Source organism: Chelonoidis abingdonii, chromosome 4, assembly GCF_003597395.2.
Source record: "Chelonoidis abingdonii isolate Lonesome George chromosome 4, CheloAbing_2.0, whole genome shotgun sequence".
Classification (NCBI taxonomy): Eukaryota; Metazoa; Chordata; order Testudines; family Testudinidae; genus Chelonoidis; species Chelonoidis abingdonii.
In genome coordinates this window covers 126,698,016-126,714,827 of record NC_133772.1, presented here as the reverse complement: position 1 = coordinate 126,714,827, position 16,812 = coordinate 126,698,016, and the positions used below count along the sequence as shown (strand labels likewise).

The window sequence follows — 16,812 nt, the reverse complement described above, 5'->3', positions numbered from 1 at the left end:
TGCCAAATAGCCACGCAGAATGGCTCCCCAGCATGCACAAATGCACAGGCAGAAATTCCTGATTGACATGCCGAAGCTCATACCACATCCCAAAGACAGTGAGGGCTGTTGGAAGAGGGGGCTACACAGTCCACAGGGGGCTAGTGGCTATGGTGCAGTAGGCAGTAAGTGCTAGCTGGAGGAGGTCAGGCATAGCATACATAGTTCCTGATGCAGAAGCATCTGCCGTAGCCCTACTTATTGTCCCAGAACTGTTGCTTTCACCAGTTAAGATTGGGAGTTGGGTCCATTTTGCAATGTTTGGATGCAGAATTGGATCCAAATCTGAAATTCCCCAATACGAGGAGATATTTGGATTCCGCCTTCCGGTTTGGCTCAATATAGAGAGAGGGCCAAGCGCTGAAGTTCCAATCCAACCCAATCCAATCAAGATGGATCTTAGGTTCACTGAGATCCTGTTACAAATACCTAGACAGCTAACATCTGGTTCTGGAGCTGCATATTCACCTAGTTTGATGAGATTCAGCCTCAGTGCAAGCCCATCCCTAATATGCTTGAAAACACACTGCCCAGACTTTTCATTCAATAGTCCATACATATCCCTGGAGAAGGCTATTTTTAATCATAAAGTTCCATCATATCTGCCTTTATTTTGTGGAAATCTCCTGAATTCACAGTGCTAACTACACATTTACAATCTTTTCAAGTGTGAGATGTGGCAAGAGCACATATTTTCCTTAGATACCCTACTTTATATGTCACCCTCTTAAACCAGTTACATTAAATTACATCAGGCCCCTCCTGGCAAGTCAACTCTGATGATGAAAAATATATATGAAGAGGACAGGGGGAGAACTTGTTCGTTCCAATCTTTCCTGCAATTCCTGTTGACTTCATATGAAAGTAGGGCATCTCTTTGCACAAGACAACATGGCAGTGTCTCTCATTTTAAAACAACTCATTCTCAAGTATTTTTTTCATGGTTGACTGTACCTTTTCAATTTGGTCCAATACTTTGGGAGATTAAAGATAAACTTTGCTAATTGCCTTTAGATTAAAATCCTAAAAAGTTGAAGCAAAGCATTCTACTGGCAAATTCATGGAGCAGCAAAAGATTCACATTAGATAAACACAACATTTTCTAACTGGTTTTAATTAGGGTGAAAATGCTTTACTATTAACCATGCAAAAATAGTTTTACTGCACAAGGCAGCATGACTACAGAGCTGTATTGAGGCACTGAAAAATCCTATTAGTAACTAATTGATGCAATTATGATGCTAGTGACACACCTGAAATAGCTGAGGGCATGAAATTAACCTGTTCTACCACACATGAGCATCTTAAAACAGAAAGCCGAGGAGGCATACACACACTTAGGACCAAATCTTTTCCCCTGCCCAAAGCCTGATTAGATGGGCCTTGCATTAAGGTTTTCACTTGGCAATTGCTATTGGTGGTGGGGTGGGAGGTTGAAGTCTCCTTCACTAGGCAGCTCCATGGAGGGCTGTGCTCTTCCACTACATACACATGGGGGCGGGGAGAGGGGACTACAAATGCACTGCTGACATAACTCATCCTACACCCAAATGCCTCCTCTTTGAGTCAACTGTAGAGGCTCTTCTGCACCCTGTCACACTAATGTCACTGCATTCAGGGCTTTACTTGGGCTACAGGATTTAGCACTTAATGGCTTATTCTCTTACCAGAATGCAGGGAATTTATGTATGTAACTCACATGAGCATTAACAGATGTTCCCCCTGCTAAATCCTCTGTCTATAAAGGAGAGAGTAGACATAGTAGCATGTCAATCATCTAAAATACCAGCTTCACAGGTGCCTGTCACAGATACTCCGTGACTGAACATCCATACAGTCTAACCAGGAGTCTGGTTCCAGAGGTTCACTGGTGTGGAATGGTACTGTACTTCCCTCCTGAAGTGGTAGCCATACAGAGTACGGTACGGCCCCTAGAAAAGGGCCTTGGGAATCCTCTCTTGTGATTTCATGCATCAAGGATCTTTGCAATTGATTGACAGTGAGCCAGCTGCAAAAGAACCCGGGCAGCTTTACAAGCCAACATTTTGACTAACAATAAATAAATGGAAAAGCTGAAATGCTCGTTTAGGACATATTGTCCTGGATTGTGTGACTTATCCACCAACCCTGCAGGAAAATTGGTTTAGAGAGAAAAATAAAAGCAAAACCTCTCCATACGTTTGCCAGCTCTTACTCCAGCCTTGAGCTGAGTGACAGAGAAGTGTCAAAAACAGCCACCATGCCTGCAGACAGGGCCTTCTGAAATCAGGGTAATAGATGTAGGGGACAAGAGTAGAGGGAGAACTGTCCAATACACAGAGGTTCTGTGTAAAGTATTTATCTGCTGCCATTTCTCTTATGTTCACATCCAACACCTTTTTTAAAAGAGAAGGAGAAATGGGGCAGACTTTTACAGCTCAGGTGAGCCGTGGCTGAAGATTCCTTCCTTTGGCAAGGAAGGCTACAGATTATTTTGGATGGATACAGTCCTTACAAATCATTGCTTACAAGATTAATACAACAAAGACATTATCCATTAATAGAACACTGAATACAAATATTTGTATAAAATTGCTACCACAATTGATTTTACATTTCCCCCCTCATTATAAGGCCTTAGAAACATATTAGTGCCTAAATGTAAACAGTTGTCAAGGTCTATCAGCAACTTCCCTTAAGCTACTGCCCTCTAATGCTCCGTATATCCCACCACTGTATGTAACTCATGTACCCAATTCACCATGGGAGGTTATGTATGTGCACAGTAGGGCTATCTGGTAAACCTTGTGATTCATTTATCCCCATAGATGAATCATTGGCAGTTAATTAGGCTGCAGAATTACTGCACTTTAAGTCATTTCTTTCATTCATAAATAAAGCTTATTTGACCCCATGGCTTTTGTGGGAAATTTGGATTTCAGCATAATGAACCAAAAAGAACCACAGTCTTTATTTTCTAGCAGGGGTCAATCCAATGAACTATAATCATTATCATTTCTGGCTGTAAAGAGTCTGATGGAAATTGGAGCTTTTGCCCCTCCCATTTAAAACTCACTTGCCAGCACTTCATCCTCTGAAGTACTGGTTCTGGAAATATGAAGCAGATTCAATATTAACATTCAGATTATCGTATCTGCTCACTGTCTTTAGAAGGGAAGTCCTAGTTAAACCAGCCATGCATCCACCTGCATGCCACTGCTTTAAGATTAATATCTACACTTTACACATTGCCAACTGATCATGGAAATTTTAGTTCAACACACAAGAATCCTGAAAATCCGCTACTTACAATTGAGCCAATGCCCACCATCCAATGCATCTGCACATCTAGATAACTAGATTTCCATGGAGAATAAGATACAGAGCATTTTTCGTATAATGTGATAGCAATACCAATCCCAAAAGCAGATTAAAAACTCAACAAAAGGAACAAAGAAAAAACAGAAGAGCTACTAGAAAATCTAACCAATAGGAAAACAGCATTTTCTACATAAATCCCACTTTCATTTTGTATTTCGCATATCGGCATTGACTTTTCACATCTAATTTATACATGACATGTATTGACTGTTCTTGATTAAAGCTTTTGCCTCCACAAAATTTGCCAGTGCATCCAAACTTTGCTACTGAAGTTCAAGTTTAATAACTTGCACTTCATTTCTAGTACGGTGGCAGCTTTTAATGAACAAAATGTGTCTACCTATATATATTTATATAGCTATACATGTATATATACACAAACACGCACAACAAACACGCTTGTAGCCATCCACTCCTGCAGTATTCCAGTCTCCGGTCTTCTTAAAACGTGAAGGCATACACCACTCCCACAACCACAATGTTTCCAATTGTTGCTATGATTGCAATCCATAACAATATGGCATCGTTTGAGGAGCGGGATGTCTCTTCTGGCTGGTTCTGCATTGAAGCAGCTGCATGGACATTGGCCGATGAATTAAACAAGGAGTATTCTGTACCAAAATCCTCATTGGGTGAGTCCATGAAGGCTCCTCCCATAACAGGAATCTGTGAAGAAGAATTTGATGACATTAGATTAAAGTTCAGGGTCAACTTTTTTGGGGGTCTTAATATGTTATTTATCTTTTCATACAAAGCAGTAACTACCACTCATTCTGTCAAAACTGCAAAGCTCTCACATGCACGATTTTGGGAGCACATATAGAAGACTGTCCTTTGCCAGGCACATTCCTTGCCTTAATAATTAGACTACAGGTGGACAAACTACAGCCTGCAGGCTGGATCCAGCCCATCAGGGCTTTGGATCCGACTTGTGGGATTGCCAGCCCCATGGCACCACTGGGCTAAGGCAGGCTCCCTGCATTCCCCGGCCCCGTGCTGCTCCCAGAAGCAGCCGGCACCACGTCCCTGCAGTTCCTGGAGAGGAAAGGAGGGCAGAGGGCTCCACACATTGCACTTTCCTGTAGACACTGCCTCCTGCAGCTCCCATTGGCTAGGAATGAGGAACCATGGCCAATGGGAGCTTCGGAGGAGGTACCCGGAGGCGAGGGCACCACATGGAGCCCTCTGCCCCTCCTTCCCCCAGGGGCTGCAGGGACGTGGTGCCAGCAGCTTATGGGAGCAGCATGGTGCCAGCGCAGGCAGGGAGCCTGCCTTAACCTCACTGCGTGCCGCTGCCACTCTGGAGCTGCTCCAGGTAAGCAGCGCTAGGCCAGACCCTGCACCTTGAACCCCTCCTGCGCCCCAACCCCCTGCCCTGAGCCCCCTGATGCACCCCACACCCTTCCTGCATCCCAACCCCCTGCCTTGAGTCCCCTCGTAGATCCCACACCCCTCCTGCATCCCAACCCCCTGCCTTGAGTCCCCGCCACACCCCTCCTGCACCCCAACCCCCTGCCCTGAGCCCCCTCCTGCACCCTGCACCCCTCCTGCACCCCAACTCCTTGCCCATAGCCCCTTCCTGCACACCTCACCCCCTCCCAAACCCCACACTCCCTCCTGCACCCCAACCTCCTGCCCCAGCCCTACATTCATGGCCCTGCATGCAATTTCCCCACCCAGATATGGCCCTCGGGCCAAAAAGTTTGCCCACCCCTGCATTAGACAATGGATCTGTCCATGCCTTGCATCACTTTCATGGGATCTTTGCATTTTTTGATAGTATAGCCAGATTTTAAATGTGTACATCATAACATTTCCATCAGCACTATTAACTTCATTTCAGGGAACCTGTAATATTATACATGGATCTGAGAAAGACAGTTTTCTTTCTGTACATCTGGGTACTTATACGATTCCCATCCACATAATTTCTGAGTGGAGGTGACTGAACTTTAAATTCAGTGTGTGATTGGGGAAACAGGCACTTTTAAGACCATGCCTGCATTTTTACTTCTCTCAAGCAGGATAATCTTATACTGTAAAGTAGCTGCTCAGCTCCTTTCTTTTGCTACTTGATTTTGCTCCTCTCTTTGGACAATCATCCAAAATGGGAAGGCTATAAGACGAGAGCAGCTGAAGAACCACCCTTCCCTGCTCAAACAAGCCTTCTTTAAGGGCCAGCCAGCCCTTGTGACTAAGTAGGTACTTCTGAGCTTGGATAGGGTGATTCCACTCTAAGAGCAGCATGAAGCAGTAGAGAGAGGGGTGACACTCAGGGAGAGACAATGAGATGAAGCTGTGGCAGAGGCTGCAGTCAGAAGAGCTGCAGTGAGCAGAAGGCTCTTGCCAGATACCCTTGACCAGGTGGAAGGGTTTGGTCCTGGAAGCCAGAGGTCTGAAGAACTTTGAGGTCCAGGGAGAACAAACTCCATCGGAATAGAAGAAGACTCCAGCCAGACAGGGCTGAGAGAGGCCTGCCAAGGCAGGGAAAAGCTATGGAAAGTAGACACAGGGGGAGAAGAGAAGCCCTAGCAGTGAGTTTTGTATTGTGTCTTATGGCAATAAATCAGACCTTGGGAGAGCGGGCATTGTTGGACCAAAAAAAAAAAAGCCTGTATGGAGTTTATTTAAGAAGCACCTGGAAGGGGAAAACACAGGCAGGCTGCTTGCAGAGCTACCATAGCCCATGAGCTGGCACTCAGGAGGTGACCGGCTCATTCACACACCCTACAGTGGGATTGTGCAATGGAAGGCCTTGCTAGGGTATCCCCAGCATAGGAGCTAAGGGCAATACAAAAGGAGTGGAGCACACCAGAGAATATGGTCCAGTGAGGCAGCACTAGGAACATAACTGAAGAGATCTGGCAGCCACTCCCATGTTCTAAATAAAAGATAACATTCCCTTCCTAGACAGAGAGAGATTATAGAGAAATATGTTCACTGGCATCATTGATATATCATGTAAGTAACAGTGTATTCAACTCCTTGGACAATTCATAACACAAACAATCTCAATCAAGGCAAAATTGTGTGTATGAAACCCACATGATCTTGATGATCAACTATTTTAAAGATCTCTCACGGTTTAACAAACTCTACTAAAAAGCCAAAATTAAAGTTATATGGACTTTTGAAGGAAGGCAAATGACCTTTCTAGTAGGGCTGTATATGCCCTCCAGCCACCCAGATGTCAAAATATAGGCAGTGGCTTACAGAATGGCCATCACTTCATAACTAGAGTAAAAACTATGAACACCAAGAAACCTAGCAGAATTGTACTGCTTAGAGGAATTAATCAAGTGGAAGGCAGAAATAATGCAGAAAATTATATACGGTGTTCTTCCCCCACATGTTTGTAATCAAACAGTGAACAGGTAAATCACACGTAATAAAAGAGAACACAAAAGTCCCTACACATTCATAATTCATCTTCTTTTACCAGGATAGCTATTGACTGAAGTTCCTGTTTTGTCCTCCTGTGAAAGAAACCTACAAAAGCTTATTCATATACACCCCCACTGGAAGTGGAACATACCCTTGTGGAGACAGAAGATTCATAAACCCAAAAAAGTACACTAAAAATTCACTGAACAAGTTGCAGAAGACTTAATTGATGATAAAGGGCCAGAGCTGTCAGGTAGTGTGAATCTGAGTAATTAATAGAGTTATTTTGACATTCTGGCCCAATATGTTCAGAAAGCAAACAGGACTACAGCACTGTACTGAAAACACAGTCAGGGATTTCATGCTCCACCTTTCCTCCACACCATATAGACATCCCCGGTGCAGAAGACTTTGCATGGACAGGTCTTTTGCATATCCCCAGGTTCTGACATCAGTATCCCCTGCTTATTTCACAGGGTGGGGTGGGCTGGTACATGAGGCAAATTTGTCACTGACACTGACTTTTAACACTCTTTGGGGAAAGTATCATGAGGGGAGTCTCACTGAGATTCCCCACCCCTAAATCCCTCCAGTGGTTTTTCTGTGGGAGAAGTGACTGATCACACAGCATCAAAACATGCTGTGCCCAGTGGATCAGACACCAAGTAGCATTTACATACATTTCTCTATTAACAGTTTATTACATCTGGCAGTAAAAAGATCTATTCCAGAACTTTGTATCTGTTCTGACCTAATAAACATGACTCTGAGGCAAGCCTCGGAAAAAGCAGTGCTTTTGATTTACTTGAGAGGACAGCAGAACCAAACCACATAAATAAAAACACTATTCATCTTTAGCTGGTTTTTGCTTCATTGTAAAGAACCCAGAGCTTTAACTCAGCCTGGTTATGGGTCCCATCAAATGCTATCAGATGGGATCCACAATTTAAGAATGGTGGAAATTTTGTAATATTTTGATTATTAAGGCCATGATCCTGTAAAAAAGTATGCACACAGTTAACTTTAAGCAGGGTAGTACAGTAACGCCTCACTTAAAGGTATCCTGCTTAACGTTGTGTTGTTGTTACATTGCTGATCAATATGTTGTTACATTGCTGCTCCCTTATAATGGTTGTTTGGCAGCCGCCTGCTTTGTCCACTGCTTGCAGAAAGAGCAGCCCATTGGAGCTAGTGGTGGGGGTAGGGTGACCAGATCACCCAGGTCAAATATTGGGATGTGGGGTGGGGAAAGGGGCAGAGGGGAAAAAAATGGCAGCAGAGAAAAAAAAATAAAAATCCCCCACCCCTGATTCCTCCTCCCTCTGCAAGCGCTGGAGGGAGGGCCAGGAGACTCAGGAGTGCATGGGGCCAGAGTGAGTGTGAGTCCAGCCTGGCCCCGAGCAGGCAGGACTTGGGCACGCTACTGGAGGGAGAGTAGGGGGTGGCCTGCGGGGCCAGGCAGTGGCTGTTCTCCTCATCTGAGCAGCAGGACTCGGGAGCAGCTTCTGCTACAGCTTCCACTGCTGCAGGGGGAGGAAGCGGCCGCTGGCCAAGCTCGGCGGCTGCGGCTCTGGCGCCCACGAACCCCCCGAGCCCGGGCCTGCTGCAGGGACCCAGCGCACACGCTGCGTGCACCCAGCCTCTGGCCAGTTGCATCTGGGCTGGCTGCCCAGCTGGTGCAATCCTGTGGGTGGCCCCAGAATGGGGGCAGCAGGCCCCAGCCCCCTCATCCCGCTCAGGTCCCGCAGGGGAACGAATGGGGCTGGGCTGCCGATGCCTCCACTGAGGGATTGCACCAGCTGGGCAACCAGCCCAGACGCGACTGGCGAGGGGCTGGGCGTAGCGTGCGCACTGCTGGGTCCACGCAGCAGGCCCGGGCGCGGGGGGTTTGGACCTGGGCACCAAAGCCGCAGCTGCCAAGCACCACGTGCTTGGCCACTTCCTTCCCCCGCAGCAATGGGAGCTGCAGCAGCGGCTGCTCCCGAGTCCCGCTGCCCAGGTGGGGAGAACGGCTGCCGCCTGGCCCCGTGGGCCGCCCCCTACTCTCCCTCCAGATACCGCGCCTGAGTCCTGCCTGCTCAGGGCCAGGCCAGACTCACACTCACCCCGGCCCCGCGCTCCCCTGCATCTCCTGGGCATGGCATCCTTGGCAAGAGGCAGGAATTTGGGGAGGGAGCCAATGGGGCAGTGAGGGGCCGGGGATTTGGGGAGGGATCCAATGGGGGAAGGAGGGGGTGGAGTCAGGGCAGGGGAGGGCACAAGCCCTTCCGGGCTCGGGAGCCTTTGCATGTTTGTCCAGTGTCCTGATGTAACATTGGTCGGGACGCGGGACAAACAAGCAAATATCACTGGTCTACAATTTTTGAGAAGTCATCTGCTTCAGAGATAAAATGTGGTATTTATTATGTATTTTGATGTGCTGAATTCATATATGACAATTAAAACAACTGATTGGCTACTGTTTCTAAGATATTTAAGTTTTTACATTTTATGTCTATGTATATTGTGTAGATAGTAGAGTTTTAATCATAAATTGTAAACCTAGGTCTTTTCATGTGTTTATGGTTGCTTTACATGATAATATTTCACCTGTCCTGTTTATGTAACACTTTAAAAATCAGCAAAAGGGTTATATAAATAAAATTTATTATGAAACAAAAGGCAAAAAACTATTATGTACATAGTTTAGTCCTATTCAGTGTCTACTCGGCGCTTCTTGGCTTGTCTCTTGTATTCATTAAATGGAGCATCTCTTGTCACTGTCCAGCAATAGTCTGCAAGCATTGATGGGCTCCATTTGCCCTGATAGCGTTTCTCCATTGTTGCAATGTCCTGGTGAAATCGCTCGCCGTGCTCGTCGCTCACTGCTCCGCAGTTCGGTGGAAAAAAATCTAGATGAGAGTGCAAAAAATGTATCTTTAGTGACATGTTGCAACCAAGGCTTTTGTATGCCTTGAGGAGGTTTTCCACCAACAACCTGTAGTTGTCTGCCTTGTTGTTTCCGAGAAAATTTATTGCCACTAACTGGAAGGCTTTCCATGCCGTCTTTTCCTTGCCACGCAGTGCATGGTCAAATGCATCATCTCGAAGAAGTTCACGAATCTGAGGACCAACAAAGACACCTTCCTTTATCTTAGCTTCACTTAACCTTGGAAATTTTCCACGGAGGTACTTGAAAGCTGCTTGTGTTTTGTCAATGGCCTTGACAAAGTTCTTCATCAGACCCAGCTTGATGTGTAAGGGTGGTAACAAAATCTTCCTTGAGTCAACAAGTGGTGGATGCTGAAGATTTTTCCTCCCAGGCTCCAATGACTGTCAGAGTGGCCAATCTTTCTTGATGTAGTGGGAATCTCTTGCACGACTATCCCATTCGCAGAGAAAACAGCAGTACTTTGTGTATCCAGTCTGCAGACCAAGCAAGAGAGCAACAACCTTCAAATCGCCACAAAGCTGCCACTGATGTTGGTCATAGTTTATGCACCTCAAAAGTTGTTTCATGTTGTCATAGGTTTCCTTCATATGGACTGCATGACCAACTGGAATTGATGGCAAAACATTGCCATTATGCAGCAAAACAGCTTTAAGACTCGTCTTCGATGAATCAATGAACAGTGTCCACTCATCTGGATCGTGAACGATGTTGAGGGCTGCCATCACACCATCGATGTTGTTGCAGGCTACAAGATCACCTTCCATGAAGAAGAATGGGACAAGATCCTTCTGATGGTCATGGAACATGGAACCCTAACATCACCTGCCAGGAGATTCCACTGCTGTAGTCTGGAACCCAACAGCTAGACTAGAGCCAATCAAAAATTTTAAGCATCATTTTCGTTCTCAGTGACCCAGAATTAGTAAAGTTTGACTACATTTATTTCAGAAGCATTTTGGCTGTAGAGCAGCATATCAGGACTTTATCAGGCCGTCTGGTCACCCTAGGTGGGGGCTTGGAACTAGGGTGGACCAGCAGCCCTCCATAAGCTCCCCTAAGTTCACAGTGCAGCAGCCACCCAGCAGCTAGCAACTGCCAGCAGTTCAGCTGTCCCTCCCCCCTCTGCAGTGTGCTGCTCCTGCCCTCTATCTTGGAGCTGCTCCCGGAAGCCTCCTGCTTGCTGTGCAGAGGGCGGGGGATAGGGATGCTAATGTCAGGGTGTCCCCCTTCCCCCGCTCCTGCCCTCCAACTCCGCAGAGCACCGTGGGGAGCACGACAGGGCTCAGGATAGAAGGAGCTTGCCGCAGTAGTTGCTGTCTCAACTTGCTGATCTAATTAAAAAGGCAGCGTACTTAGAGTGGGGACAGTGTTCTTAAAGGGGCAATGCGTGTCTCTCTCACACACGGTGTGTGTGTGTGTCTCTCTCTCTGCCATGCTGTTTCCCTTTCCTCCATTCGTGCTGCCGTGTAGCGTGTGAGGCTACATTAACAATATGTTAACTCTTGAGGGCTCAACTGAGTGCTAGTTCATTATTTAGCAGTAAGGTATTCCCTGGGAAATATCCTACCCTCTGACTTCACCACCTCAATCAAGATTCACAATCATCATTGTTATGCACAGTATTAAATTGTTTGTTTAAAACTTATACTGTGTATATGTATATATAATATAGTCTTTTGTCTGGCAAAATTTTTTTTCCCTGGAACCTAACTCTCCCATTTACATTACTTCTTATGGGGAAATTGGATTCACTTAACATTGTTTCGCTTAAAGTAGCATTTTTCAGGAACATAACTGCAATGTCAAGCGAGGAGTTACTGTAGTCTCATTGGCTTCAAATTAAGCATGTGCTTAAGACTGCATAGAAGAGTTGCCTGAGAGTGAGCGACAACTTGGGTGGAATATTTTCCATGATAGAATGTTTGAGTAGATTGGGTCGGCTACTGGATAGAGGAGAGCCATACCAGTGAGAGGATAAGATTATGTTATATTAATTAGTACCTAACTAATAACAATGAGACCAAATGCACCTGTGGTGTAACTACAAGGACTGAAAAGTAACTATTATACCAGCAATACATTTAGTTTAGTGTCTTTGAACTAGGAGGTGGCATTATCCACAACTTCTCTCCTGGAGCAGCATGATGCACAAATCTTACGTATGGGATAAGGCTGAAAAACATTAAAACATATGCTTCTTCATCCTGACTTGGAGAAGTGAAATGATCAGTTATAGCCTTTTTATATCTGAGAACTTTAAATAATATTACTGTTAATGAATTAACCCTCAGGGCACCATTGTGAAGGAGGTCAGTGTGGCTATCCCCATTTTACATCTGTCTGGCCAAATCAAGGCAGAGAGAGGTGTGACGCTGGCAGACCAGGTACCCCTAGGCCTCACTGAACACTGACAAATGCACAGCTTGAAACTAGACTGGCTGAAGAGTGTGTTAGTATTATTAAAACAGATACAAGAGTTATCAGAACATGCTTTAGTGTTTAGACTTTATGGAATGTTTGTAGGATGCCTTAAGCAGGGGGTTGGACTAGATGACCTCCTGAGGTATCTTCCAACCCTAATATTCTATGATTCTATGATGTTGCATGTTTTAAACCTACTTATAACATCTGTATCCCATGTTATAAGGTAATGTTTAAATGTCTGTTCAGTAACTATAAAAATGTTTGCTTTGGCTATGTCTACCCTACAGCGGCACATCTGTAGCACTGAAGCTGCACCACTGTAAGGTCTCCCATGTAGCCACTCTATGTTAATGGGAGAGCTCTCTCCCAGCAGCATAATTAAACCACCCCCAACAAGCAACCATAGCTATGTTGGCAAGAGAGCATCTCTCGCTGACAGAGTGCTGTCCACACCACTCCTTTTGTCTGTGAAACTTATGTCTGTCAGGGTTGTGTTTTTTCACATCCCTGACTGACAAAAGTTTAACCGACAAAAGTGCTAGTGTATATATAGCCTAAAGCCTTGTCTATGCTACAGAGTTTTGTCGACAAAAGGCAGCTTTTGTTGATGAAACAATGAATGTGTACACACTGCGATGCGACTTTTGGCAGCAAAGATGCCCTGTTTTGGCAACAAAATAAAACTACCCCAACACGAGACATTAAAGCTTTTTGCGCAAAAATTTTGTCAACAAAGTGCTAATGTAGACATCATCCTTGATTTTATCACTTTAATTGGTCTCCAGAAGGTGTTCCACAATGTCCATCCTGACCCCTCTGGTCAGCAGTTTGAACTCCACTTCCGATGAAGTGGGCTGTAGCCCACAAAAGCTTATGCTCAAATAAATTTGTTAGTCTCTAAGATGCCACAAGTACTCCAGTTCTTTTTGCGGATATCAGACAAGCCATTATCGACAGAAGACTTTGTTGACTGCTTCCCCCTCGCCCCTGAAGAGGGTACGTGCACAAGCCCATGTCTCATCACAGGTTGAAGCCATGGGAAGGGAATAAAAATGCCTGTTAAGGAGAAATTGGCATCTTTTTGCTGTTTGGACTCTGAGGGGCAAAGATTCCTAAATATAAGCAAGAGGTCCCCAAGCTGCTTGGCTTGGGTTAGCCCTAACAGAGATAAAAGCTTATTATAGAAGCTTCTGTTATCTTTTGAACTTAAGATTGTACCTCATTTATATGTATGTTTACCTGCTTTAGCCTTGTAAATAATTCTTATTTCTTTTTCCTTGTTAATAACCCTTTAGTTAGTTTGTTACAGGATTGGATATAAGTGTTGCCTTTGGTTTGAGATCTCAATACAATTGCTCTGGCATAACTGACTGGTCCTTTGGGACAGGGAGTAACCTGAATATTGGTGTGATTTTTGGAGTAAGGAGTCATCCATCACAGAAGCAGGCTTGGCTGGATACCAAGACAGATTGGAGTACCTAAGGGGACTTGTCTGTAAGATCCCTATTAAGGCTGTTATAGGATATCACACTTGTTACTTTGTTGATGAAATCTAAGTATAGAACACACAACCAGACTGTGGTTCATGCCCTGTTTCTTGACAGTCTGATCTGGGGTTGGCACTTATGGCATTGAGCCACACTAGACAGCATGACAACAGGCTAAGTGACTTGCACAAGAATACAGAAAAAGTGAGTATCAGAGCCAGGAACAGAACCCAAATCTTCTGGCTCAGTCCTGTGCTTTGAACACCAGAGCCAAGGAATGTAATCATGAGAAAGGCACCCAGGTGAATCAACATGAGAGTATGGAACCTGGTTTGATATCACCTATGTATAAACTGCTATGTGCTTTCAAAATGAAATACCACAGCGATAAGGCAATTCAGATGTGTTTGGCTATGCCATATTAAACATCACCAAAGGCAGCAAAATACATGCTATAAAACACAATTCCAGAACACATTTATTATTCAAAAGGAGAAATAGCTCAGTGGTTTGAGCATTAGCCTGCTAAACCCAGGATTGTGAGCTCGATCCTTGAGGGGGCCACTTAGTTGGGATTAGTCTTGCTTTGAGCAGAGAGTTGGACTAGATGACTTCCTGAGGGCCCTTCCAACCGTACTATTCTATGATTAAATAATTTGTACCAAAACTATGCTACTAACTTGATGAGCTTTTTTGGGTCTAAGCAATCAGGGGTAGCAGGGGCATATTGCTGGTCTGGACTGAACAGAAAGCAAATAAGTGCTTTGCTCGGGTCCAACCCTGAACATAGGCTCCAGTGTGGATCAAGCCTTTTGCATTCTGCTGGGCTCTTTGAAAACACACTGCTGTTTAGGTAACTAATGTCAGGATACAATATCTTGAAATGATATATGACTGAACATTGTGTCTAGATCAGAGGTTCTCAAACTGGGGGTTGGGACCGCTCAGGGGGTCGAGAGGTTACTACATGTAGAGGTTGTGAGCTGTCAGCTTCCACCCCAAAGCCCCCTTTTCCTCCAGCATTTATAATGGTGTTAAATATATAAAAATGTGTTCTTAATTTATAAGGGGGGGTCGCACTCAGAGGCTTGCTATGTGAAAGGGGTCACTAGTACAAAAGTTTGAGAACCACTGGTCTAGAGCCATAGATCAAAGAGGCTATTAAACATTAACCTGTTTCATCATAGGTGATCCCTTTCTTCCTTTATAGGAATGAAAAGGAAAGAATAGATTTATTCTGTGAAGGAAACAAGAATGGATAGTTATCTCACTGTACTGATCCTATTTCTTAAAGGATGATTACCATTAGCATCAAACAGGCTGATCCTGCAAGGTGCTGAGCCCTTCCCACTACCCTCAGCTCCCAATGGAATCATTAGGAGTCGAGGATGCTCAGCACATTGTAAGATGGCCACATAAAATACAACTTTCACTTGAGGAGAATGGACTGCAGCAAGGAAATTTAGTAAAAGGCACTTTTCAAAAAAATTTATAATGAACTGAGTATTTCAGGGACAGAAAAATATTTTTATTACAAAAACGGTACCTAAAACCGATCACCAGTCATCCTCTGATCCTAAAATAAATGATTCACAAAATTCCAAATCAAGAAGCAGACATTTACAAATGTCTTATTATATTATCACTCCACAGTCTGATTTTCGTTCAACCCATCTAAGAATGTGGGGGCAAGATCATTGTTTGCTTTCCTACACATTTCCAGAGCATAATTTAAAAACCAGTCAGAGAACACTTCAACCTCCCTTGACACTCGATAACAGACTTAAAAGTGGCAATTCTTCAACAAAATAACTTTAAAAACAGACTCCAACGAGAAACTGCAGAACTGGAATTAATTTGCAGACTGGACACCATCAAATTAGGCCTAAATAAAGACTGGGAGTGGATGGGTCACAACAAAAACTAAAAACTAATTTCCCCGTGCTAATTTCCCCCTACTGTTACTCACATCTTCTTGTCACCTGTTTGAAATGGGCCACCCTGATTATCACTACAAACAGTGATTTTTCCTCCTGTTGATAATAGCCCACTTTAATTAAATTGTCTCGTTAGCATTGGTAAGGCAACTCCCATCTTTTTATGTACTATGTGCATATATCTTCCTATTGTATTTTCCACTCCATGAATCTAATGAAGTCGGTTTTAGCCCATGAAAGCTTATGCTCAAATAAATTTGTTAGTCTCTAAAGTGCCACAAGTACTCCTCATTGTTTTTGCTGATACAGACTAACACAGCTACAACGCTGAAACCTGTCCAATAATCATAGCTTCTTGGGTTTAGGCTAGAATGTTTGAAAAAGCCCTTGGAAAAAAAATCTTTGGTCAACAAATGAACCTTTACTTATGGGGGGAGGAGGGAATTATGTTTACCACAAACACCACACATCATTTGCAGGGGGAACTGGTGCTTGCTGTTCAACAGTCTCTCCAGGGCCTGATCTAGTCCTCTTTAACGTCAATGGAAAACACCTATTAACATCAATGGGAGATGGATCAAGCTTCAGTAGCATGTCTGCTGCACGTCCCACCTTTTGGTTTTCAACAATAAATTATCATCTATTTCTGAATCAAGAACCTATTTCTCCATTATTAGAACAGGGATGATTAGTGCATTATCCATCTTCAAAAGATGAAATGTGCAGTGAAGTCAAAGCTTTGAACAATCCTGTTATTCTCATATTAATCTTTACTCGAGCCTGAGCTTATACAGATAGATTTCTCAAAATGTCCCCAGGAGAGCATTAGCAAATGATGCTGTAAGTATCAAGAAAGCCTTGAAATGGGGAGAGTGCAGTCTCAGGTTGGGATTACATTTTAAACACCTACTTTATTCAAGACACTTGAGAAACAATCTTTCAGAAAACAAAACCATAGTGTTTTAAGCGAGAAAGGACCAGAACATTACAGTCTGCACTAAGAATTTGGAGCAAACACAGCTCTAACCTCTGCACATCCCAGGGAAAGAAGAGGCTACCAACGTCTCAAGGAATCCTACCCGTTTTTGTGGGAACAGCCTCTGTAAAATCAATTATCTTCTAAAAATGATTTGGTTTCCTTTGCTCCAAAGAATACAGGGGCATGTGTGGTTTAACAGGCTCTCTTCTGGGAGGCTGAACTGCATCGTAGGCCAGTGAAGAGTGGGAGGAGTGAAGTGATGGCCCCCGA

The 16,812-nt window shown here is 44.3% G+C and overlaps 1 protein-coding gene across 1 annotated transcript in view; it reads right to left on the bottom strand.

Moving 5' to 3' along the window:
- Nucleotides 1–451: 451 nt before the first annotated feature.
- Nucleotides 452–16,812, bottom strand: part of C4H14orf132 (chromosome 4 C14orf132 homolog) — a 72,404-nt gene continuing 56,043 nt past the window's right edge. Inside the window, exon 2 of the mRNA XM_032769500.2 lies at nucleotides 452–4,065. Within this exon, the coding sequence (XP_032625391.1) occupies nucleotides 3,841–4,065 (225 nt within the window). The 3' untranslated portion in view covers nucleotides 452–3,840. The remainder of the gene's footprint in view (nucleotides 4,066–16,812) is intronic.